The 27,270-nt window shown below is 34.9% G+C and overlaps 1 protein-coding gene and 1 pseudogene across 1 annotated transcript; both read left to right on the top strand.

Annotated features, from left to right (window-relative positions):
- Positions 1-30: 30 nt before the first annotated feature.
- Positions 31-4,299, top strand: LOC118680104 (uncharacterized; annotated as a pseudogene).
- Positions 3,666-12,988, top strand: LOC138858187 (uncharacterized). Its single transcript, XM_070112732.1, has 3 exons — positions 3,666-4,054; positions 7,546-8,083; positions 12,920-12,988. Exons 1-3 carry the CDS (start codon positions 3,666-3,668, stop codon positions 12,986-12,988), a joined length of 996 nt encoding a protein of 331 aa, XP_069968833.1.
- The last annotated feature ends 14,282 nt before the right edge of the window (positions 12,989-27,270 follow it).

The following is a 27,270-nucleotide window of genomic DNA, read 5'->3' as shown; positions in this document are numbered from 1 at the left end:
TCTTTATGAAACTTGGTAGACATGTTTCTTGGTACCGTGAGACGGTTGGTATTGCAGATGGGCGTAATCGGACCACTGCCACGCTCACAAAACGCCATTAATCAAAAACAAATAAATTGCCATAACTAAGCTCCGCAATAAGATACAAGACTGTTATTTGGTACACAGGATCACATTAGGAAAGGACAACTGCAGTTAAAATTTTTGTTTTAAAAGTGTTAAACCGCTAATGCTATTATATAATAACAAACTTCACTGAAAGCAAATGTTTTTAGAACCAGGAGAAGGACATAGGATACTTTTCGTCAGCATTCCCGTGTGACTTGACATGAAACGTCAGTTACTATAAAACGTGGTATAACAAAAAAGAATCAGACTTGGAATAACAAAACGCAAAAGACAGCTATGTAATGACGTATGGATGACAATTTGATATTTGTAAGAAATCAATAATAAAACTATTTCTATTAAATAAATAATTAACAATTATAATGATAGTGCCATTGCCCATTCGTATAAACAGTGAAGTGAACTATAAAACTCGGTATGGTTGAAAATTTGAGTTTGAGTGAAGTTTAATTAATGATGCCGCGACTAAGACGATCGAATCTTTCCCGACAAAGCCATGATGCAAGAAGAATACGAAATACTGCAAATGAAAGGACTGAAGAAGAACAAGAAATTGCACGTGAACAGCACCGCGATAGTATGGCTCGACTTCGTGCTTCTCAATCACGAGAGCAAAGTGAAGCAGCCCGTGAAACAGCTCGGTTGGCAATGCAGAATCGTCGAGCGAACAACAGAGGTCAACAAATAGATAATTTGCGACTCAGAACAAGATATTTATCAAGTGCTGATTTGAATCGAGCAGCGTTTCAATACGATTGCAGCAATGATTACAGCTCGCATCCTAGCGTTTGCATTGGGCAAATGGACGTAGTTTGCGAGTATTGTGGTGCATTAAAGTTTTCCGGAGAAACGCCTGGATTATGCTGCCTTGATGGTAAAGTGAAATTGCCATTCTTGACTCCGCCACCTGAGCCATTGTATTCATTGCTTTGTGGCGAAACATAAGAATCACGCCACTTTCTTGCAAATACTCAAAAATACAATGGTTGTTTCCAGATGACGTCATTTGGGGCAGATATTATCGAAGAACGAGGATTTAATCCGACATTTAAGGTATTTATTTTTGTACTTATATAGAATGTAGTTAAAGAATAACCTACTTTATCTATTGGTACCTATGTAGTATATTTTATTAATTCTGAACTCTACTCTCCCATAGAAAAGAGTATTTATAACCCAGTTAATACTGTCTGGTTTTTATATTGTAGATACAAGGACAGATTCATCATCGAATTGGATCATTACTACCTTTCGAAGATACACATAATAAATTTTTACAAATATATTTCATGGGCAACGTGGAAGAACAACTTGATCGACGCCTAGAGATCAATGCAGGAATGAAGCGAGCAATTCTTTAAGACTTGCAGCGTCTGCTTCATAAACATCACGCGTTGGTCATGTTGTTTAAGAGTGCTTTAGAGCGCATGCCAAGTGATGACTATAAGAACGAAGTTGCCATCCTGATTGTTGGTGAACAATTGGAAAAAAGGGATATTGCGCTTACACGTCGCGATACTGGGCAACTGCAACAAATATCTGAAACTCATTGCATCTTGCAATACCCGCTGATGTTTTGGCAAGGAGAAGTTGGATATTATTTTATAATTAAAATGAAAAATCCATTGAATGGTGAGTATCAGTATCATAATTTATTTCATTTATTTGTGAAAGACACTGATTTAAAATAATGCTTATTCAAAAAATGGTTCATGTCTGTATTGTTTGCCTTTAAAATTTGCCTTTGAAATGGTTAATTATCAAATTTTTATTTTCAGGTGAAGAAACTACAAAGAAAGTTAGCTCAATGAATTATTACGCATATCGTTTGATGATTCGTCAAAATGCTGACAACTATTTGCTGCGGTTTCGTCGATTGTTTCAGCAGTATTGCGTTGACATGTATGTAAAAATAGAAACGGAACGTTTAACATTCATTAGGTTGAACCAAGCCAAACTGCGTTCTGAGGAGTACATCCATTTACGTGATGCAGTTAGTACTGAAGGAAATGCAGCTAATATTGGTCGATTAACTATTCTGCCGGCGACATACATTGGTAGTCCACGTCATATGCATGACTATGCACAAGATGCAATGACATATGTTCGTCATTACGGTCGGCCCGATCTCATTATTACTTTTACCTGTAATCCAAAATGGATAGAAATTACTCAATTGCTGCTTCCCGGACAAACATCAAGTGCTAGACACGACATCACAGCACGTATATTCAGGCAAAAAATTCGGTCCCTGATGAACTTCAATGTTAAACAACGCGTCTTTGGAGATACTCGATGCTGGATGTATTCAATCGAATGGCAAAAGCGAGGCCTGCCGCACGCACATATTCTTATTTGGTTAGTGGAAAGAATTTAGCCTGACCAAATAGATGATATCATATATGCCGAGATTCCTGATAATGAAGTCGATCCAGACCTACATGATGTTGTTACTACTAATATGATTCATGGACCATGTGGTGCCATCAATCCCCAATCACCTTGCATGGTCGATGGAAAGTGCTCTAAACGATATCCACGGAAATTAACGGCGGAGACTGTCACTGGCAATGATGGTTATCCGCTGTATCGGCGTCGATCACCAGATGACAACGGTCGAACTGTCACAACGAAAGTGAAAAGAATGGATTTCGTTGTTGACAACAGTTGGATTGTTCCATATTCGCCACTTATTTCTAAATCGTTCAAGACACATTGCAACGTTGAATACTGCAATTCAGTTAAGTCCATAAAATATATTTGCAAATATGTCACGAAAGGCAGTGATATGGCGGTTTTTGGATTGCAATCCTCGAATACCAACGATGAAATTTCACGCTATCAAGTTGGTCGTTATGTGAACTGTAATGAAGCGATTTGGCGTATATTCGCATTTCCCATTCACGATCGTCATCCTGCTGTTACGCATTTGGCGGTGCATCTGGAGAATGGTCAACGAGTGTATTTCACGGCTTCGAATGCTACGCAACGCGCTGAAACACCTCCAGCAACTACATTGACCAGTTTTTTTGCAATCTGCCAAACTATCAGTTTGCAAGAACTTTGCTTTACTCGGAGATGCCACGTTATTATACTTGGAAAGCTTCATCGAAAAATTTTCAAAGACGGAAGCAAGGCGATGCGGTTCCTGGGTATCCAGATGTGCGTTCTACTGATGCTCTTGGTCGCATGTATACAGTTCATCCAAAGAATAATGAATGTTTCTATTTGGGGTTGTTGCTGGTAAATGTGCGTGGGCCAACGTCATTTGAGTCACTACGAACTGTTAATGGTATAATATTCCCAACATATCGTGCTGCATGTGAAGAATTGAAGTTATTAGAAAACGATAGTCATTGGGATACGACAATCGCTGAAGCCATTATCTCTGCATCTCCAAGTCAGATACGCACATTATTCGCTATCATAATTTCGATATGTTTTCCATCAAACCCATGTAACCTGTGGCACAAATACAAGGATAATATGTCAGAAGATATTTTACATCAAACAGTTCCAGAAATCACGATATTGAGATGAATGAGGAGATACATAATCGTGCTTTACTCTTGATAGAAGATATGTGTTACCTCATGTGCGGTAATTTATTAATCTGGTTAGGAATGCCATCACCATATCGTGAAATGAATGACGCATTTAATCGAGAATTGGAACGGGAACGTGAATATGATTACCAGGAATTAGATTTAGTAGTTCAAACGAATGTACCCCTGTTGAATTACCAACAAAAGGAAGTTTATGATACTTTAATGAAGGCAATCGATGATGAAAATGGTGGTTTATATTTCCTAGATGTCCCTGGTGGAACTGGCAAGACATTCCTCATGTCATTAGTTTTAGCAACTGTTCGGGCGAGATCTAACATAGCGGTTGCAGTTGCTTCTTCTGGAATAGCAGCCACATTGTTAGAAGGATGCCGTACGGCTCATTAATAATAAACCCAACGATTACCCTCCTCCCGCCCAACCAACGAGCCGAGTCAGAAAAGGCAAGAGAGTTTTTTAAGTGTTGAGATCTAAAACTGCTCAGCTACAGAAACAAAAATTTCAACAGCTAAGATCTTAAGTTACAATATAATAAATTGTTACATTTTCATTTATTAAGAGAAAACAATAAAGTCTTTTTAATTTTGAAAAGTGAGTCAGATAAGTCAAATGTGCTGGAATGAGAATTAAAATCATGATATATACGGCGGAATGGCTCGTTTAGTTCAAAATTTGATCTACAGGATTTTAGCAGTAAAGGTCTAAACTGCCTCGAAAGGCGAACCGGGATATTAAATTTAATTTCAGACAGGAGAAAAGAACTGCTAACAGTTCCATTCAAAAGTTTCACTAAGAATATTATGCCAAGCATTTCCCTACGACTAGAAAGTGTAGGTAGATAAATAAGTTTTAAACGACTAGTGTATGGAGGTAGACTTACCCTAGCATCCCATCGGAAATGCGCTAAGGCGAAAAGTAAAAATTGTTTTTGAACCGACTCTAACTTGTCAGAATGTATTTGGTAGCTAGGGTTCCATACCACAGACCCATATTCCAATATAGGTCTAACCAAAGTTGTATAAAGTGTTTTAGTAATATACGGATCTCTAAATTCTTTAGACCAACGATTAACAAAACTGAGGACAGCTTTTGCTTTCAAGACCATGGTATCAATATGAAGACTGAAATTAAGCTTAAGGTCAATATTAACTCCCAAATCAACATAGTTAAAAACTTGCTCTAGAATATGGTGTTTTATTACATAAGAAGAGGGGTGCACAGATCTACGGAAAAAGCACATCGTCTCACATTTATTGAGATTAAATGGCAAATCATTTCTATCACACCATGCAACCAAATTGTTCAAGTCTGTTTGCAACAGACACCTTTCCTCAGTTAAAGTGTATGATTTAAAAAGCTTTACGTCGTCAGCGTATAATAAAATTTTGGAGAATTCTATTACTGAAGAGATATTGTTAATAAACAACAAGAACAGAATCGGGCCAAGATGACTACCTTGCGGAACACCTAAAGAAACATTAATTGTATCTGAAGGTCTATCCTCAAATATCACTCGTTGTGTTCTATTATAAAGATAGGAAGATACCCATTAAAGGAATCTTGGCTGAAAGCCCAGCAGATCAAGTTTATGTATGAGAATCGAGATATTTACTTTATCGAAAGCTTTGCTAAAGTCTGTGTATATAACATCCGTATCCTTATGTTCCCTAAAACCCAATGATACATGGTTTACAAATTCAAGTAAGTTCGTTATAGTCGAATTCCCTTTACGAAATCCATGCTGAGATGAGGAAATTAACGGAGAAATCGAAAAGGTTATATGGTCAGTGATGATAGCTTCAAAAAGTTTAGGTATAACTGATAGTTTTGCGATACCTCTATAGTTTTCAATGTTGGATCTAAATCCACTTTTATGCAAAGGGATTATAAATGACTGTTTCCATATTGCAGGAAATATACCGTGTTTAAGAGAGGAATTAAATATCCTTGTCAAAGGAAGGTAAATATATTTGGCTCTATTTTTTAGAAAGCATGAGGGTATCATGTCTGGGCCATACCTAAAAGATGGTTTTAACTTATTTAAATTAAATAGGACGTCTTCTTCAGAAATAATTGGAGCGTTAATTAAAGTATTCGAACACAGCACTTGCTGATAAGAAAAAGTTTTGGAAGAATTATTACAGTAGTTAGACTTGAAAAATTCTGCAAACATATTGGATATAATATCATTGTCACTTGAAATGATAGATGTGTATTTCATCGCGGACGGAAATTTGGAAATCCTGCGTTTGGAGTTGACGAAATCATAAAACGATTTTGGATTACTTACAATATTTTTTTTTACTTTATTTAAGTAATTATTATAACATTTTTTGTTTAGGTCAAAATATTGTCGACGCAATAGAAAATATTTAGAATAGTCGACAAGTGAACCGGTTTTTTAAAATGTTTAAAGGCTCGAGTTTTTCTGTTTTTCAATTTATATAACTCTTTCGAAAACCACGGACTTATACTTTTGCTTTTATTAACAATTACTATTGGAACATACTTTTCAAATAATTTCTTAATAATGTTATTAAAATGAGAGACACTCAATTCAATGTCACCATTATAATTAGGCCATGTTATTGTAGAAAGTTCTGTATTTAACTTTTTAAAATTAGCTTTTGCAAAGTTAAACCGAGTACAGAAGCACGAAGTTTGATGATTATTATCCCGTACAATGCCTGAGATTTCGACAGATATTTCCAAAGCAGGATGATGTGAGTCCTCTGGTAGAACAAGAGGATTACTCTGAATAACGGAACACTTTGCAGAGGTATCAACGTATACTAAATCTGAGCATTTACCAAATTTATTCGGAATCAAATTAATTTGGTTCAGACCCAACTCGGACATTTTTTCGAAAAACTCATTAAAACATGACCGATTGCAAATCGGCACGATATAGTCATCGAAAGGTTTCCACGAAGCACACGGTAAATTGAAATCACCTAATACAATTATTGAATCTGCATTATTTGCCATCGAGGTAGCACTATTTATTAAAGAAGCATGCTGCATGTATACAAATAAGTTCGAATGGGGTGGTATATAAGATAGGGTTAAATAAATAAAGCAACTATTAACGTATACTCTAATACATTTAAATTCAAATGAGTCGGTCCCTGGAACAAGAATATTTTCAGATGGGATAGAGGAATGCACGGCAAATAGAACACCTTCACCGATTCTGTTCAGTCGATCACATCTAAAAATTTGAAATTCGCTGTTTAAAATCTCATTATCAAAAATGTGAGGTTTCAACCAAGTTTCTGTAAATCCAATAATATGGAAATTAAAATTGGAACTGTTCAAATACAAGTCGGTTAGTTTTGTATTAAGACCTCTAACATTTTGATAATAAATGCTTAGCGAATTTCTACCGATCAGTTTTTTATATCGGTGGTTGCTTTTGGTAATTTAACAATGTTTTCCTCAGTTTGACTTCTAAGTTTAGGTTTAAATTCGCGTACAAAAGCCCCAGGTGGCCAGAATGAACTATCTAAGATCTTTTTTAATGGTTCAAGAGATACGTCTATTTTAAACGATGATATACTTCTATCATAATTGAAGTTAAATTTACGGATATTGATATCATCGATTTTCAAACGTGACGAAATGTAAGATTTAATGTCCTCCACCAAGGTATCTGCATTTAAATTACCGTTAAATCTTCAAACTGTTAAAGAACCAACGTGTAATATTGCAAAACACTCAGCAATGGCCAAAGTTTTAGCGGTATCGAAAATCATCATCTGGGACGAATGCACAATTACGCATAAACGTGCATTAGAAGCACTTAACCGAACATTAAAAGATTTACGCAATGACTCGAGATGTTTTGCAGGAGCAATGATTTTACTGTCTGGCGATTTCCGCCAAATACTGCCAGTAATTCCAAGATCTACGGCTGCCGACGAAATAAACGCTTGCCTCAAATCGTCAAATCTATGGCGCTATGTGAAGAAACAACAAAGATGAGAGTTACATTGCTTAATGATACATCTGCTGAAGATTTCTCGGAGCAATTGCTGACTATCGGTAATGGTCAAGTACCTGTCGATGAATCGAGCGGATTAATATCATTTCCAAATAATTTCTGTAATTTTGTCTCATCAAAAGACGAACTTATCAACAATGTATTTCCAGAAATTATTTCTAACTACAAAAATATTGAATGGTTGAGTGAGCGAGCAATTTTAGCGGCTAAGAATAAGGATGTAGATGATCTGAACTACATAATTCAAAATAAGATCATTGGAACAATGCATTTATTCAAATCTATTGACTGCGTCACAAATGAAGATGAAATCACCAACTATCCAATTGAATTTTTAAACTCTTTGGACGTGCCTGGCTTACCACCGCACAATTTACTCCTAAAGGTTGGCTCCGTAGTAATCATGCTTCGAAACATAAACCAACCAAAACTGTGCAATGGTACGCGTTTGGTGGTTAGAAAATTGATGAACAATGTAATTTACGCTACGATAATGATAGGAAAATTCAAAGGTGAGGAAGTTCTCATTCCGAGGATACCGATGATCCCAACCGATATGCCATTTGTGACCATCAACAAATCACAAGGCCAATCCTTAAAAGTTTGTGGTTTAAATCTAGAACATTCATGTTTTTCCCATGGTCAATTATACGTGGCATGTTCACGGGTCGGAAGACCATCTGCGTTGTTTGTTTTTGCGCCTAATAATAAAACAAAAAATGTCGTGTATCACAAGGTACTTAAATGAAGAGCAACCTATGTACTAAAATACAGAAATAATTATCAATGATTAATGTAGGTATTTAATTTTTTTATATTTTTTCCAATTAAAAAAAAATCTGCTTATTTATTTCCATTATTAAGGCGGAACAAAGTTCGCCGGGTCAGCTAGTTTAATTTATAAAATAGATAGGTACTTACATAGTAAATTCACACGCGCACTTCAATATTTATATGATTAATCTGCCGCACAAAAATCACGTCACTTTTAAATTTAAGAATAGAACCAACTTCTAGACTTAGCATATATTTCACATAAATAGATCAAACATTTTAATTCTGTATCACTTATTAACCGCTAGATTATTCACGAATATAATTTGTCTCTAGGGCAGAACATTTTTACTAGGAGTCTTTTAAATAAGTAATGGAAAATTAGTACAATATTTTGCTTATACATGATATTTAAAGGATTTCCCTAAAATGTCGTGTTGTACGAATCTAACTAAAGTGTATTCCTCCGAAAGTTTGAGGGAAATCCCCATCAAACATAAAATAGACTGAAAGTTGCCAGTTCTGAAATATAAAATCGGCAGAAAATTCGGATGAATTTTTTTGTATTCTACAATAGTTCCTAAGTTCTAGTCTAGTTGGTTCCTTATTTCCTATTTAGATATTTCTTCTTCTTAGTGTTCCACAAAATTTCAAAAGTATCGATACTTTATTCGATACCAGTATCGTATCAAATTTATCGGTACCGGGAAAAGGATCGAAACTAAACTATCGACATTGATAGGTATAAAGTACTTTTCAATTTATTTTTAAAACTTCCGATTGAGTAATATCTGTAATATCAAATATTATCCGAGAAATTTCGGAACTTGGAGTCGAACTTATCACCAATGAGACACTTCTTAATAATTGTATCAAACTAACTAAATTTAAATTTCGACGTATTAAATTGTCGGTACAAAAATAAATTTGCGCAACAGTAAAAAAGTAAATCATGATTAAACCGTATTAAATCATTTTTTACTTAATTGATAAAAATAAATCTACTTAATAGGAAAATAGGAACCAATCACGAGAAACTGGCAACACACGCTCTAAACATAAGCTATTGTCTATATAGAAGGGTAATCCTACGACCCAAATCTAAGGATGTGACTTAAATTTTGTTAAAAGTATCTATACCTCAAAAATATCGAACAAAAGGTTGAAAGATAGGAATAAGTAAATTTTGCCGCCCCTCATTGTTTTCCGCTCTGGGCAAATGCCAGGCTTAGATCGGGCCCTGCCCATTTGTACCCATTTTTGACACAAGCGCACAGTAATAATAAAGAATACACACATTAGGTATCTTGAGGTTTGAAAAGGAAGGGTCCGATTTTGATATTTATACACTGTTTAGAGAAAGATTCATATGGAAATTAAAAACGTGATATGTGGGAAGTAGGCGTGGTTGTTATACGATTTCGACCAATTTCACTGTGTAGCATAAAGATTTTAAAAATATGTTTTAAGGTTTCACCTTAAAGTCGGCGATTCCTATAAAGCTTTTACATACCATTATTACGGTAAAATTTAATGCTGACGTGTTTCTTTAGTGAGTAATCGCACTTTTCTTAGTTGTCAACAAAAATACATTTTGACTCTGTATGAAGAAGTGATAGAAGAACTTTCCTTCAGTGAGGTTGGTTGATACATATATGTAGCTTCAATGGTTTGTAGAATATGTACATTAAACCATATAGGGGCAGGGCGCGGTATTATTTATATGTTATTTTCACAAAAAATTGCTTAATATGTGTGCTAAGAACATTCTAAAACGACTAATGGGTTAGTCCATGTCAAATCGACAAATAGTTCGACGCGATCCCCACCGATTCGAATGAATTTTGGTGGAAAGTCTTGTCTTATCATAAAACGAAGTTCTGCCAAAGGAAAAAATTAAAAAAAAGAGTTATGCAAAATTGAAAAATTCATTGTTTTTCAGATTTAATGAGTTTATTTTTTTAATATATCAGAACGTACTGTATATTTAATAAAGAACGCTCGTGCTGTACACCGGCTACTGATCATGTGTTTTTTTTTGACTTTTCTCTGCTTATCATGAACGTATATTATGTTTGAAAACTCCTCTCTATTATAAAAATGTATATTTTTAACACAAAACTCAAAAAAGTTACTGCACAGAAGCATGCAACACTTTTGGTTTATGGCAAGGAATAACAGCTAGGTATTTCAGAACTTCTCTAAATTCCTATGGGAATGTGTGCCGTCTCTTTTGGCGTACACAAAATTTGCTTTTGGAAAAACCGTAAATATTGGCAGTCATTTTACTGTTAATTTGATTGTCAGTGGTGACAGGTCAAAGAATTCAGCTATTTTATTCTTACATATGTAAATCTATAGTAAGCATTATAGTCGTAGGTTTCTCATTTCAGCAAAACAATGATGGTCAATTGACAACTGAACTATACATCACGACTGACATAAAGAATGTGAGTGCATTGGTGAACCCATCAGCAGTACTTAGCAACATATTGCAAGAGTGTAAAAATATTGCGAAAAAATTCAATATTCGTTGTTCGACGAAGTTATGAATGAATTACATTCATATTTGGTGTATTAAAAGGTTATACTATAGGTCATATATTTATATTAAACTTAGCTGAACAATCGCCCCGGTTTGGCCGGGACAGTCCGGATTCCGAGTTAAGCGTCCCGACCGTCCCGGGCTTAAAAAAAATGAATTGAATAAAATTGTGTTGCTCTCACCTATTGTCGCGATTTTCAGTTAATTATAATATGGAAAAAATCGATGACTTAAAAAAGTCGTCCCCTATTTTACTAGAACAAATATGGTCACCTAATATTAAACCAATTTATTTAACACAAATCTCTGTATTCATTTTATTAGTGCTGTTTGAAGGAACACTCCTGCTCATAAAAAAGCCGATTGAAAATGTATTAGCATCTAAGTGATTGTCTGGGTTTTTGCGGAAAATCCCGTTATCAAATGTTAGATATTTTTATTTATCAATATTTTTTTGGGTTAGAGTGCAAAAATTTTACTGAATTGATTGTTATGTTACGAGTAATTGATGAAGTAAGTCAATTTGAAGTGAAAACGATGGTTTTGACTAAATAGAACAAAACAGACAATATTGTGCTTAAAATGACAAATTAAAGATTACAAATGTTGCAGTTTCTCAAAAAGCTGGATCTAACGAATCATCAGTGAGGAGATTTTGGAAAAAATACGTGAGAATTGAAAGTGTCCGCCTGGAAACAGACGTCGAAGGAAGACGAATTAACGGGAAGAGAAGGAATTAGTGCAAATATCTTTGAGGGACCGCCTTAAAATCTGCTCCAGAAACTGCTGCGGAGCTTAAAGATGCTCGCCAAATAAAATTCAGCAGCTCAACTGTCAAACGTCGGTTGAAAGAAAATAATTTGAATGTCCGAAGAGTTGCAAAAACCCGCTTCAAACAGCAAACATGTGTCTTACTTATGCGTCTAAATTGGTGCAAAGAGAAAAATGGGCTTGAATTGCTTTTTCAGACGCAGATTCAATGAACGATAAAGTGATCAATGTTTTCAAAATACTGTAAAGTATTCTATATTTGTTATCGTTTGGTGACCAATCACAAGTTATGGAGTTGGCGAAATAATAATATTAGATGGTACTGTAAGCTCAGCAACATAACAGAAATAATAAAAAAAGGTACCTACCAACAAGACTTTAGCTGAGCACGTCGGAATAGTAATTTTTCAAGACAAATCTGCCCCGTGTCATCGCTCTAAGTCGGTAATTAACATTTTCTTTCATAAATAACACAGGTCAACAAAACATTTTTTTGTTGTTTTTAGTATGTGTTTTGCTGAATATATTCTGGTTATATATAAGCATATACATATGTTTGGGAAAAGACGATTACTAATCGTAAATATTTGCTTTTTAAGCAATTATAGCGATTCGTCCATTTTTGATTTTCGCGCCCATATAATGTCGGTCTTCGCGGAATCTTGCCGCCAAAAACAGGGAAAAGCACGAGAGATACAAAATATATTCGAGAAGTTGTAAACGAAATGCTGACTCGTTTTGCGATATTTGCAGCAAATTTATTCAAATGAGAGATAAAGAGTATGATTAAAGTAAAAATTTAAAGATTTTCAAAGCATATCAAGTACTTTAATCTACCTGGCAAAAATTGGGCTCCACACGTGTTATGTAACTTGGTGAGTTTATTTCCCCTTTTTATACTCTCACAACTTGTTGCTACAGAGTGTAATAGTTTTGTTTACCTAACGGTGGTTTGTATCACCTAAAACTAAAAACTGTGAAAATCGGATGACACCGAGTATACCATTTGACTCTGCGAGAGTATAAAATGTTCGGTTACATCCGAACTTTGCCCTTCCTTGCTTGTTTATTATAATTATTAACCATTTTGATAACATTAATTAACTTATAATATGTTAGGTTTTATTATAGGCTGGTACCGAGGTGAAAAAGAGCAATGAAGTCCGTAGTGCCGAATTTGAAGGGAACCAATCTTTGTAAACTCTCAAATAAATAAATTTATGGATTGTGATATTTTCCCAATAAGGCAGTAGAGCATGGTTTTCTTGATCATCACCATTAAAATATCTCTAAAGATGCACATGTTACATTCTCATTTAGATAAATTTAAAGATTATATGGGAGCTTATTTGTTAAAACGAGGAGAACACTTCCATCAAGATTCAGTATTGGGGACTATAGATATTTGAGGGTTAATAAAAGAATTTTTACGGAACATGACGGGAAAAGTAAAACTGTATTTATATGTAAAATTTTGGTGCTTTTTTATTGAGTTAAATTTTTCCATTTTTTATAAATAAAAGCAAATGCAAAACTTTTTTATTATCATTCTTATTTTGCGGTATAAAATCAACAAAAAAGAAATTTATGACCCATGCTCAAAAATGCTGTTGGTCAGTGTAATTTTTTTTTAAGTTACATTCACACACAAATTATTACAAATAAACTTTTTACTTTGCGTAGGTTAACGAATGTAAAGATATTTTGGTTATTGAGTCTCTTCCAAGCCTGGAAATAGCCCTGATCCCAACCATATTTAGTACGTGTGAGCAATTATAAATCACGAAATTCAACGCCAAATAACATTCAAAAATTTAAGGACATTGTTGAATTGACTTCAGATAATGAAATTTCTTCAGGCTTAATCAAAATATTATACAAAAGCATGCCCACCCAGCTACAAAGTGTTATAAAGGCAAAAGGAGATAACACCCACTATTAAGAACAATGTACATTTTTTTCTCTAATCAAAATATTATAAAAAAACTTAAAAAGTATTAAGCCCCCTTTTGTCGCTTAAATACTTGTTTTTTGTCCAAATTCCATATTGCATATCATAGATAAAAACTAACATCTAAAACTATCATAACATAAAAACTAAGGTTTTTAGTGCGCATTTTAGCTAATACTCAATTATTTAAAGCGATAACATGATTTAAACGGCTTAAAGAGCTCATTAAACCTTTTATTTAAACGAATTAAAAAAAAAATTAATTAATTTTTACTAAAAGATACCATGTAAACATTACAAAGCCAAATCGCCTTTTTTATGAGTGGTATTGTATATACCGATATCCATAATTTTGGTTACCAAATGACCATAATACCAATAAAAATATTCTAGCTTAATTTAATTAAAATATCTTTTATTAGGATAAGTGATATACCTATAAACTCAACCAATGGGACAAAATTAGGTATATGAGGTAAATATCACTAGAAGACCGACTACCATTATATTAGTGGCTTGTGGCTTAGACTATGCTTTAGACCGATTTGATTCATACTCATCGCTAAGCCACATTATGTTTAAGAAAACATGTCCACTTAAATTATTTATATAATATTTCACTCATACTAACCGAAATAAACGGTTGAAAAAGTCCGGAGTTTGAAAATTAATTCAACGATTCAACTATGTGAGGTGTCATGGCTTGAAGGCATTTTAGTTGCAGATGCAGCAGTTTTGTTTAGATAACGTGGTTCATTCTTACTGTATTGATTTATTGATTGATTGATTTATTTCATCTGATATCACTAGAAATTTAAATTTAAGAAGCAGGGGTGATTGCAGGTCGACTTCGCCCATTTTCCCATTATGACATGAGAAGGAATATAGATGCAACAGAGTATAATAGTTTTGTAATTCCAATAATCATGGTAACTCTATCTGCTAGTTTTAAATTTTTTGTACTTTGTACGCTTTTTTTTGCCTTTTTTACGCTTTTTTTCCTTCTGTGACAAATAAATCACACGAGACTCGCTTTCTTTCTTGTTGGCTATTAGTGGAGTAATCTCCACCGTGCTCAACGGACATCGGGTGATAAAGGCGCCCACTCCCCATATAACAGTTGTGTCGAAAACTACTAAAAGTGTGATAACTCATAGGATCCGGTATCAAAATTGGAATGTGAGTGTGGCCTCGTCCACCTTTAGGTGAAATCCTATACCTCAGGAACTACTAGCTTGACTCTATACCTTACATATTGGTCCATCCGTGAGGTATATTAATGACACTTAGAAAGCGTCTGTTTCTGGTAATGATGTGTCGTAATATCAAAACAGGATGAAATTAGGTAAATATATATATTCCCTAGCAAACATATATCTTATATAAGAATTTTAAATTTCCGGTTGGTTTTATACCATAGTGTAAGAAATCTTAACAGAATTAAGTGAACGTATAATATAAAATTTACTACAGTTTAACGCCGAAAATGTGAGAAATCTACACACGAATTACCCCAGCCAATATATACTCCATATGATATTCGTTAATATCTATATTTCTAGTATTTGCTATAGCAGACTTTATGAGCAATATGTAGATCAGTGTGTGAATTATCTTCACAAAAATTGCGCGAAAACATATTATCTGCTAATGCAATCAGTCGAGATCTTCCCCTTAGCCCCAATATACTTTCAGGCGTATATATCGGTCAATAAGTGTAATATTTTAAAGAAATTAAGTGGACATTTTATTTTAACAAAAATGTGGGTTTACACTGTTGAATTATTACGCAACATTTTGATACTCATGCAACATATTGCTAAAGAGTATAATAGTTTTGTTCACTTAAGAATCGATTGTATCACATAAAACTAATCGAGATAGATATGGAGTTTTGTATACCTATTTGAATGATCAGGATGACAATACGAGTTGAATTCCGAGTGACTGTCTGTCCGTCCGTCTGTCTGTGCTAGCGATAACTTGAGTAAAAATTAAGATATCTTGATGAAACTTCGTACACGTGTTCCTTGGCACCCAATGCGGGTTGGTATTGCGCAGGAGGAATCGGTCCATTGCCACGCCCACAAAACGTCAATAATCGAAAATGTACAAAATCTTTCACACAATCAATATTGCTTGAACATTTGGCTGTAAAAAAATTTGTTCACATTAGATCACACACAATTTGTCAATAGCTCAAAAAAAGGCTCGTATAGATTGATCGAGAGAAATGTTAAAAAATATACGATAGCGGTGCTTCGAAACACGTCTATAACATCGTTACAAGTGATGAATCGTGGATTTACGTGTATGAGCCCGAAAGTAAACACCGACCGGTCGACCGTGGTGTGTTTTTAGATGAGTCGAATCTAACAAAAGTTGTTTTTTTTTTTGAAAACTGGACATGTTGCAACCAGTCTAGTGGTAGAACCAGAGAACTTAAATGAACGAGAAGGTGCAGGTTCGACAGTGAACAATTTGTAGGAATTTATCAAGGAGTTCACCGCACATGCACGAGAAACAAATAACATTTCTCGCTTTTATAACAGCGGTGAATCTGTAAACATACGCTCTCTTAACATAACCAAACGGCGAATATTGAAGAGAATATAATGTGTATGCCAAACTGGGAATATTGATATGCTATTTGAAACATATTCCCTTTTATTGAACTATTATTTATTCTTATTTTTAAGTTATTTTATGTTCATTCATTTTTACTTTATTGTGAGTTATTAATAATAATTTAAAAATTTTAGAAATTAAATAGAATTGTGTTTTGCCGTCGGCATTTCACATTCATGCTTCAATTTTTCTTTTCGAATGCATGTGTAAAAGTAATTATGTACGTATTATGTCGTTTGCACATTTGTATGTATTTGTATGTATATATGTACACTCAATTCTTCATGTGAAATCTCCGTTGACACATTTTTTGCTTTTATGTCAAAGAGTCTAACTGTCGAAGGACTGACGCGACGACAAAGCGTCACAACATTGTGTTATTGGTAGAAAATCCGAGATGTGCCGAAAAATAAACGAACGCTCGCCGATTGTCATCATTTCCCTTGCCGCTCTAACAGCTTTGTCTACAAATCATTGTAGGTATGTATGTATTTATATGAACATGCATAAGTACATATTGACGAAGATTTTTGCGAGCCGCGGAAAAATATTTTAGAATTGTGAAATATTTTAAATCGACAAAAGCTTTGTTGCCACTTTTGTCATTGATTTCTGTGTTTGCAGGGTTGTCACTTTTCTCTTATAGAGGGAACATCAGAAAGATGTTCAATTTATGATTTCTAGCTTTTGCTATCGTCGCGAAAAGACGCTTGTAGACAAACGCATGCTCGGGGAGATGTGTAAGGCGTATGCTTTTATGAATGAAACGACTTAGCTTATTGCTTGTGCGCCAGCGTTCATGAATGAAACTGTTGTTGGTGTGTGATTTACTATAAATTTAGGATTTGTCAATTTGGCTGCCATATTCATTTCTGGTGCTGATGCGATTTGAGACAATTGTTGTTTTTGTACAACAATGTTTGTATTTTGCCTATTGGCTGACGTACTTACATTTGTACGCTAAGTCGTTTCATTCATAAAAGCAAACGCCTTACACATCTCCCCGAGCATGCGTTTGTCTACAAGCGTCTTTTCGCGACGATGGCAAAAGCTAGAAATCATAAATTGAACATCTTTCTGATGTTCCCTCTATAAGAGAAAAGTGACAACCCTGCAAACACAGAAATCAATGACAAAAGTGGCAACAAAGCTTTTGTCGATTTAAAATATTTCACAATTCTAAAATATTTTTCCGCGGCTCGCAAAAATCTTCGTCAATATGTACTTATGCATGTTCATATAAATACATACATACCTACAATGATTTGTAGGCAAAGCTGTTAGAGCGGCAAGGGAAATGATGACAATCGGCGAGCGTTCCTTTATTTTTCGGCATATCTCGGATTTTCTACCAATAACACAATGTTGTGACGCTTTGTCGTCGCGTCAGTCCTTCGGCAGTTAGACTCTTTGACATAAAAGCAAAAAATGTGTCAACGGAGATTTCACATGAAGAATTGAGTGTACATATATACATACAAATACATACAAATGTGCAAACGACATAATACGTACATAATTACTTTTACACATGCATTCGAAAAGAAAAATTGAAGCATGAATGTGAAATGCCGACGGCAAAACACAATTCTATTTAATTTCTAATATTTTTAAATTATTATTAATAACTCACAATAAAGTAAAAATGAATGAACATAAAATAACTTAAAAATAATAATAAATAATAGTTCAATAAAAGGGAATATGTTTCAAATAGCATATCAATATTCCCAGTTTGGCATACACATTATATTCTCTTCAATATTCGCCGTTTGGTTATGTTAAGAGAGCGTATGTTTACAGATTCACTGTCGCTGTTATAAAAGCGAGAAATGTTATTTGTTTCTCGTGCATGTGTGGTGAACTCCTTGATAAATTCCTACAAATTGTTCGCTGTCGAACCTGCACCTTCTCGTTCATTTAAGTTCTCTGATTTAACACCATTAGACTACTTCTTGTTGAGTTATTTTAAGTCATTGGTCTTTAGCAATAAACCAGACTCTCTTCAAGCTTTAGAAATCAATATTGAACGTGCTAGTCAAGTACTCGAAAATTGAGTTCATCGAATTCGTTCCTTAAAAAGAAGTCGTGGAGGCTATTTGAATCATGTTATATTCAGAACTTAATTGTGATGAATGTACTTCATATAAAATGAAAAACATTTGAATTTCCTTAACAATTAGTGTGTTTTTATTTTTGTTTTAAATCATATGACTCTTATTGGAAAACCCATTAGTTTCAGTGTAACAGAAATTAACGTTTTTTCTTGTTTTAATTATTTTATTTGTCTCTCGTTTGAAAATTGCTGTTATCACTTCCGTCCGTCTGTCCGTCCGTCCGTGCAAGCTCTAACTTGAGTAAAAATTGAGATATCTTTATGAAACTTGGTAGACATGTTTCTTGGTACCGTGAAACGGTTGGTATTGCAGATGCGCGTAATCGGACCACTGCCACGCCCACAAAACGCCATTAATCAAAAACAAATAAATTGCCATAACTAAACTCCGCAATAAGACACAAGACTGTTATTTGGTACACAAGATCACATTAGGCAGGGGCATCTGCAGTTAAATTTTTTTTTAAGTGGGCGTGGTCCCGCCTCTAATAGGTTTAATGTGCATATCTCCTAAACCGCTAATGCTATAATAACAAAGTTCACTGGCAGCAAATGTTTTTAGAACTTCTATTGACGGTGTGAAAATACAATACGGTGGCAACTCCGCCCACTTTCCATATAACGGTACTGTTAAAAACTACTAAAAGCGCGATAAATCAAGCACTAAACACGCTAGAGACATTAAATTTTATCTCTGGGATGGTATGAGATGACTTTATAGGAACCGCGTTCAAAATTAGACAGTGGGCGTGGCACAGCCCACTTTTAGGTGAAAACCCATATCTTGAGATCTGCTTAACCGATTTCAACAAATGCGGTGCATAATGTTCGCTTCATTTTTTTATGTCATAGTCCGAAAATGCGCGAAATCGGACTACAACCACGCCTACTTCCCATATAACACCATTTTAAACTCCATCTGATTCTTTCACTTTCCACTATGCAAATCAGGCAACAATGACTGTATCGCGATAAAACTTTGCGTGATTAATGCGATTAAAATATGCCACCTTGTGGCCAAAAATTGTCTAAATCGAACCAAAACTGTTTAAGCCCCTAAGTACTAAATATGTGGACCCCAGTGCCTATAGTTGACCTTCTACCGAAAATATCAGTCAATCCACAAAGAAATCTCAAACGAGTATACTATTTGACTTTGCGAGAGTATAAAATGTTCGGTTACATCCGAACTTAGCCCTTCCTTACTTGTTTTTGTTTACATTTTTTTATTTGTCTCTCGTTTGAAGGTTGGTGTTACCACTTTAAATAAATGAACAGCTGTGTTCGCAATTTATCCGATATAATTTATATTGTTTGCTATTCACACATCATCATTGTATTAACAACAAATTAAAAAGCGCCGTACACGATTTGTATATTTAAAAATGTCTACCTAGAGAAGGTGCTGACCGTATTTATATCTTGTAATTGATACTCACACCTACTAATTGAATTAATTTTAATTTTGCTGATGGTTGGCCATAATTACAACAAAATGTCTGCTCCAGCTTTCGGCAGTGTCACTAATTCGACGATTTCCTGTATGTACGTCGGCCGATATTTTGAAAACTGAAACTGAATCTGAAAATATTGCACTACAAATTTTTTTCATACTTTTATTTAATATATTTAAATATATTTACGCATTTTCGGCCCGCAAATACAGTACTACCTAATGGCAACATTTTTACAACTGTAATTACCTTACTTATTCATGCCAATCTCTTTATATTTCTAGTTCAAAGAAATGATGTCTGCGTAAATGACCAGCGTGACGAGCTGAATCGATTTAGCCATGTCCGTCTTTATATACGCCTAAGTTTTTAATATCGGCTTGAAATTGTGCACACTTTTTTTCTCACCATGATTCTGCTCATTTGCCGGAACCGTCGATATCAGACAACTATAGCATATAGCTGTCATACAAACTAACTGACCCTGTGTGGAGAGCTTTTATATTTATTTTACGAAATTTCGCACATATTATCCAGATCCAAGGCAGCGCTACAACCTCAGAAGAAATTATTCAAATCCCTTTTATATTATAAAAAATGATCCTGTGAAGTATATTATAGCTTTAGTACAGCCAAAGTTGACGTTTTTTCTTCTCTTTTCTCTATTTGTTTGCTGCAACCATTTTTATTGTGCATTTATGAGGTAAATGGTAATTACTTAACATCGTTTTAACTGACCATGGATCGTTTAGTTTTAAAAAGATTGTTGCGGTATCGAAATATATGTATACCCCAGTACATTTATGAATAATTAGTTTCTGTAACTAGCAAATAATAATATTTTTTATATAAATTATAAAATAGCGCCAATAACGCCAACAAGAAAGATCTTGCTTTTCTATTTGTATTAAATGTTTTGCCTCACAATCGATAAGTTCAATTATTAAGCTAAATTATGGCTTGGACATAATTAGAACCAACGACTTCGGCTACAGTCATCATAAATAAATTACTTCACTACTGTAAAATATTATTTGAATTCAACAGAATTTTTCTTTATAAATATTACAATGCAGGGATGTGTTCATTTGGTATGAACAACTACAAAGGCACAACATAGTTGCTTTCTTTATTTATATTATTTATTTTACTTACTCCAACATGTTTATTCATGATACTCTCTAATAAAACAGCTATATAATATTAATAAGATAATTATATGTATTTACTTTCAGTAATTTGAATACTCACCTATTACAGTTGTTTTAACTATAACTCTTTTTCGATTAATAACACAAAAATATTATTTTACAGCTTAACCTTAACGGGCTTGTGTTTGCACTAGCATACTAGCATTTTCGCAGTACACTTTTGTTTTATGCTATCCGACTGCTATAACTCTTAAACCTTTTTCTATTATATACACTTAAGCAATATATTTTAAGGTTCAATGATATTGCATATAATCGTAAGCCAGTTGCTATGCTGATATTAAATTCCGCTCATCACATGGCTCTCTCAATGGCTTTATGAACTCAAGATGTTTTACGGGTTGATAACTCAATAACTAGCGTATTTTTTATTATTTATACGAGTATCCCTGCACATTTATTAGCCGTGTTGTTTTGCCCAATAGAAGACAGCCACACAGTGAATATATTTAATCAGAAAAAACAAAACTTTTGCGTTCTCTGAAAATTTGTACTTCGCAGCAGGTTGGTACTCATCTGATTAAAGCAAAATTTCTTAATGAGTTCAATAGTTCTATTACTAACATTTTATATATCTGTATATATTAATTACATTTAATATTTTTTGCTTTATACACTGCACTTCACGTTGTAGCGACAGCGAAATTCAGGATGACATGAAAGGAAACTCTTTCATTTTCCCAAAATTTTCTCTCATTTTCTTTTCCTGATTATAAAGATTAGGGTATTTTGAACAGCTGATATCAAAAAAGACGGGATGCCAGAATTAACCGGCTAAAAGTAGCTGGCAAAATCAGTGCGAAAAGAAATTTCAAGGAATTACACAAGTATTTTGAAATACGTACAACTAAAGTTTTTTGCTATTATTTTTAATTGTTTATTTGCTATAGGTTTTTATTTACAAGTAGACATATATGATTTTGTTGCGTTATATCATTTTGAAAAAATTGAGTTATTTTTCTACGTACTGATCCGGTCTTTATTTATAATAATATGAATATACGTACATATCTAGGGTTGTATATGCGTGATATAGACCTACCCGGGAGCCGAGTACCCAAAAATAATACCGAAGTGAAAAATGTCTAAAAGTTATTTTCAAAATACCCAACCCATTTTCTTTAACAAAAAAAATTGAGCTTTGACAGCTATCTCTCGATTCAAAGAGTTTCGTATCATGTCAGTATTGGCGAAATTTCCTTGTCTGCAAATGGTGTCTTGAAGTTCTTTAACATTTTGAAGATGGCAGCAAACTATCCGACAGTTGATGTACACAATTTCGTTGTTGCCGTACTAAAACCTTTCTTTTCAATGAAATTTAAATATTTTGTTGAAATTTTTTCTGCAAAAAATAAGTAAATAGATCAAGTTATTTGTTTTAAATTATTGTATCAATTGATATTACAAACGATATATCAGAGCGATTTTATGATTTTGTGGGTAAAATAACGTTAGACTTGTTAGAGCTTTAGTAATACTTTTACATTTCACATACCCTAGTAAAATAGCTATATGTGCAATGTGTTTTTTTAATGGTATTTCTCAACACTTTGTTTTTGATTTATAATATATTTCTTAAAGTAACATGTTTATAAGTAGTATATCGAAGAGCATAAATAAAATTTAATATAAATAGAAACATTTTATAAAAAATTAAATTCATTTTGCCCATAGAAAAAAGCTATATGTGCAAAAGCGCATTTTTGACTAAATATTTTACTGAACAAGAAAACCTGTTCAATCAGGCTTTAATGGTTATATTTATAAGAAAAAGGTCGGCCTTTGTGAATTTGGACCATTTTCAGGTACTACTACTGCTGTCCATTGTCGTCGGCAAAATCAGAAATAGATTTAATTAAGTCGTGCTGTTGTCTAAATATCTGACCCCATAAGAACATGTGTACGTTATTTTAATATTTGACTGATGCTGTCTAATGCATCTATCTATGAGGCTTTCAAGCCTATCATAGTGTTTAATTATACGTTTTTCCCGTGTTCGGCTTTAACATATCAAAAAAAATTAAATATAATGGTACTGTATAACTTACTACTAGGTTTCAGATGTATTTACTTTTGTTATGAAGATTAAAATTTTATATTTATAACATGTCTCGATTGCAAGTACATTTTATTTGCATTAGACGCAATAAATAGCTCAAATTAGTAAAATATTTATTACGTCAAATTAAAGAGAGCTTATATACATACATATGTGTGTATGTCAATCCACTTCAGGTTGATATCTCGTTAACTTGACGTGCGAGGCTGTCAAATGTTCGCTCAATGCTAAATTTATTGTTTCAAATACATATGTGTGTGCATACACACGAAGAACGATATGTGCACGTACATAGGCACATATGCATTCCTATCTAGATTATACACATGTGTACATATGTATGAAAATAATTAAATTACAAATAGCAATTGCGTTGGTTATGTGTTGGTTACAAGTAATTTTGTACTTGCTGATAACTTGCACAGAAATAATATGTTAGTGATTATAATTTGAGGCCATAATTCAACGGTGCATTTTGAAGGTAATTACTCCTTATACACTTTTAACAATTGTTCATAAATTTCCTTTGCTTTTAAATCTTTCAAAACAAAGAATTTAATCACTGTGCGATATTAAATGTTTTCCATATTAATATGGTACTCTGAAACGCCTACTTCAAATGGCTGGTAAACAATGAATTAATTGACAGAATGACTTGTTACTTTGCTCACGAATACCAACTTGAGAAAAAAAATTGGAGCTAGTAGTGCTATTTCGTAAAGAGAGCAAAAAATTCTCAACCAACCTGTATTTAACGAATGGCTGCAAATACTAAATGATTCCATGGCAGCTAATAATCGAATGACATTGTTATTCATAAACTATTCCTGAGCAATAGATTGAGGATCCCATTCTATTAGCCATGTTATAAATTTTATTAAATGTTATAAGTTCCGCTGGCGATACGCATACTCCTGCGCCTTCCACCCTTATTTATGCGTAAGGGGATTTGGTCTATTTTATCCACCAACCTCCTGCTTATTGAGCTGTGCCCGAAGGTCCTTGTGGAGAATTTACCTAGCCACGCCAATCTTGCAGTCGATTTTGTTGCAGAGTTTTCCACTGCAACGTCGATTGGTGGTAGGTTGAGTAAACTTTCTAGTGCAGCCAGTCTCCTTGCTTGTAGGGTCACATCAGTTTGCTATCCAAAATTACTCCCAGGTACTCGGTATGCTCCTTAATTTTTAATTCAACCCCGTTGAGTCTCGGTGGTTTCCATGGCGGGATTTTATACCACCTTGTAAAGAGTACCATATCTGTTTTATCGGCATTTATTCTACGCTGGCCGATATCGCCCATCGGTGCAAGACCCTTAGAGCGTTGTCCACCACGTTAATTATTGTGTCAAAGAACTTCCACGTCACTAGTATATGTAGATATGTCGTCCGCATAAGCTATCAATTTGGGTGCTTTCCTTTAAAATTTTTCCAAAAGCCTTGGCGCCTGCGCCTATCACCAGGAGGCTCTTTTCTCTATCCGCCGTGGTCACCAACCACCGGAGTTCTACCGTTGGCGCTTCACCATCATGAGGCATCTAATAAGATGCAAAGTCTAGCGTCTCATCCTTGCCATCATTTACGGCTACTACCGTCATCTGAGGAGACATTTAGATCAATATATGACTACATATTTTCTTTACTAGTATGGCAACTCTTACCTTGTTTATTGCTCTCTGGAAGTATGTATAATATGTTTTCGACTTTAGACCAGATACCATGTTAAGTTCAGGCTTTTTCGCGGGGTCGGGTTAAATCTCCGGATCTCTCTTACCTGCGTCGTGAAGCTTTCATGTAGCTTCTAGGATTTCTCATAGATGCTTCTCCAGCCTCATCTTCCCGAATCGTTTGTATAGTATGTATCCTCGGCCGACTTATTTATTTGGATGGTGTAGTTTTGATCATTCTCCGGTTTTACCTTGCAAGGTATAAGGACCGTCGCCTTCGGAATGGACGGAATGCTACTACGGTCCACTACTTCCAGAACGGTTCCCTCCCACAGTTTTGCGAAGAGCGCGTGCAGCAGTTTGCCGCTTTCTACTTCTCCTCCGTAATTTGTCTAAGGTTACTTCGGTCAATGAGTGCCACGATTAAGCGCCTCTTGGCTATTCCGCTTGCCGTCGCTGCCGCTCTGGACGTTCAGGGCTTCTCTCGATCGAGGCTGACGTTTGGCCTTCCAGCGTCGTCCTTTTTCTAAGTCGTTTCGCCGACTCCGCTGATTTTAGTGATGTTCCGATACCAGTACTTCGAAGTAAATACTCGAGTCCTTTCACTAAAACCGAGTTTTTTTGAACTTGTACACATGTACAATATTTATGTGTACACAAGTATTGTACTTGGTGGGTATCGAGTACATTGTACAAGTACATTGTATGATTATAATTTGAGGCCATAATTCAACGGTGCATTTTGAAGGTAATTACTCCTTATACACTTTTAACAATTGTTCATAAATTTCCTTTGCTTTTAAATCTTTCAAAACAAAGAATTTAATCACTGTGCGATATTAAATGTTTTCCATATTAATATGGTACTCTGAAACGCCTACTTCAAATGGCTGGTAAGCAATGAATTAATTGACAGAATGACTTGTTACTTTGCTCACGAATACCAACTTGAGAAAAAAAATTGGAGCTAGTAGTGCTATTTCGTAAAGAGAGCAAAAAATTCTCAACCAACCTGTATTTAACGAATGGCTGCAAATACTAAATGATTCCATGGCAGCTAATAATCGAATGACATTGTTATTCATAAACTATTCCTGAGCAATAGATTGAGGATCCCATTCTATTAGCCATGTTATAAATTTTATTAAATGTTATAAGTTCCGCTGGCGATACGCATACTCCTGCGCCTTCCACCCTTATTTATGCGTAAGGGTATTTGGTCTATTTTATCCACCAACCTCCTGCTTATTGAGCTGTGCCCGAAGGTCCTTGTGGAGAATTTACCTAGCCACGCCAATCTTGCAGTCGATTTTGTTGCAGAGTTTTCCACTGCAACGTCGATTGGTGGTAGGTTGAGTAAACTTTCTAGTGCAGCCAGTCTCCTTGCTTGTAGGGTCACATCAGTTTGCTATCCAAAATTACTTCCAGGTACTCGGTATGCTCCTTAATTTTTAATTCAACCCCGTTGAGTCTCGGTGGTTTCCATGGCGGGATTTTATACCACCTTGTAAAGAGTACCATATCTGTTTTATCGGCATTTATTCTACGCTGGCCGATATCGCCCATCGGTGCAAGACCCTTAGAGCGTTGTCCACCACGTTAATTATTGTGTCAAAGAACTTCCACGTCACTAGTATATGTAGATATGTCGTCCGCATAAGCTATCAATTTGGGTGCTTTCCTTTAAAATTTTTCCAAAAGCCTTGGCGCCTGCGCCTATCACCAGGAGGCTCTTTTCTCTATCCGCCGTGGTCACCAACCACCGGAGTTCTACCGTTGGCGCTTCACCATCATGAGGCATCTAATAAGATGCAAAGTCTAGCGTCTCATCCTTGCCATCATTTACGGCTACTACCGTCATCTGAGGAGACATTTAGATCAATATATGACTACATACTTTTCTTTACTAGTATGGCAACACTTACCTTGTTTATTGCTCTCTGGAAGTATGTATAATATGTTTTCGACTTTAGACCAGATACCATGTTAAGTTCAGGCTTTTTCGCGGGGTCGGGTTAAATCTCCGGATCTCTCTTACCTGCGTCGTGAAGCTTTCATGTAGCTTCTAGGATTTCTCATAGATGCTTCTCCAGCCTCATCTTCCCGAATCGTTTGTATAGTATGTATCCTCGGCCGACTTATTTATTTGGATGGTGTAGTTTTGATCATTCTCCGGTTTTACCTTGCAAGGTATAAGGACCGTCGCCTTCGGAATGGACGGAATGCTACTACGGTCCACTACTTCCAGAACGGTTCCCTCCCACAGTTTTGCGAAGAGCGCGTGCAGCAGTTTGCCGCTTTCTACTTCTCCTCCGTAATTTGTCTAAGGTTACTTCGGTCAATGAGTGCCACGATTAAGCGCCTCTTGGCTATTCCGCTTGCCGTCGCTGCCGCTCTGGA

The sequence above is a fragment of the Bactrocera oleae genome, chromosome X, assembly GCF_042242935.1.
Source record: "Bactrocera oleae isolate idBacOlea1 chromosome X, idBacOlea1, whole genome shotgun sequence".
Lineage (NCBI taxonomy): Eukaryota > Metazoa > Arthropoda > Insecta > Diptera > Tephritidae > Bactrocera > Bactrocera oleae.
Note: the sequence above shows the minus strand (reverse complement) of the source record. Positions and strands in the feature narration are given on the sequence as shown.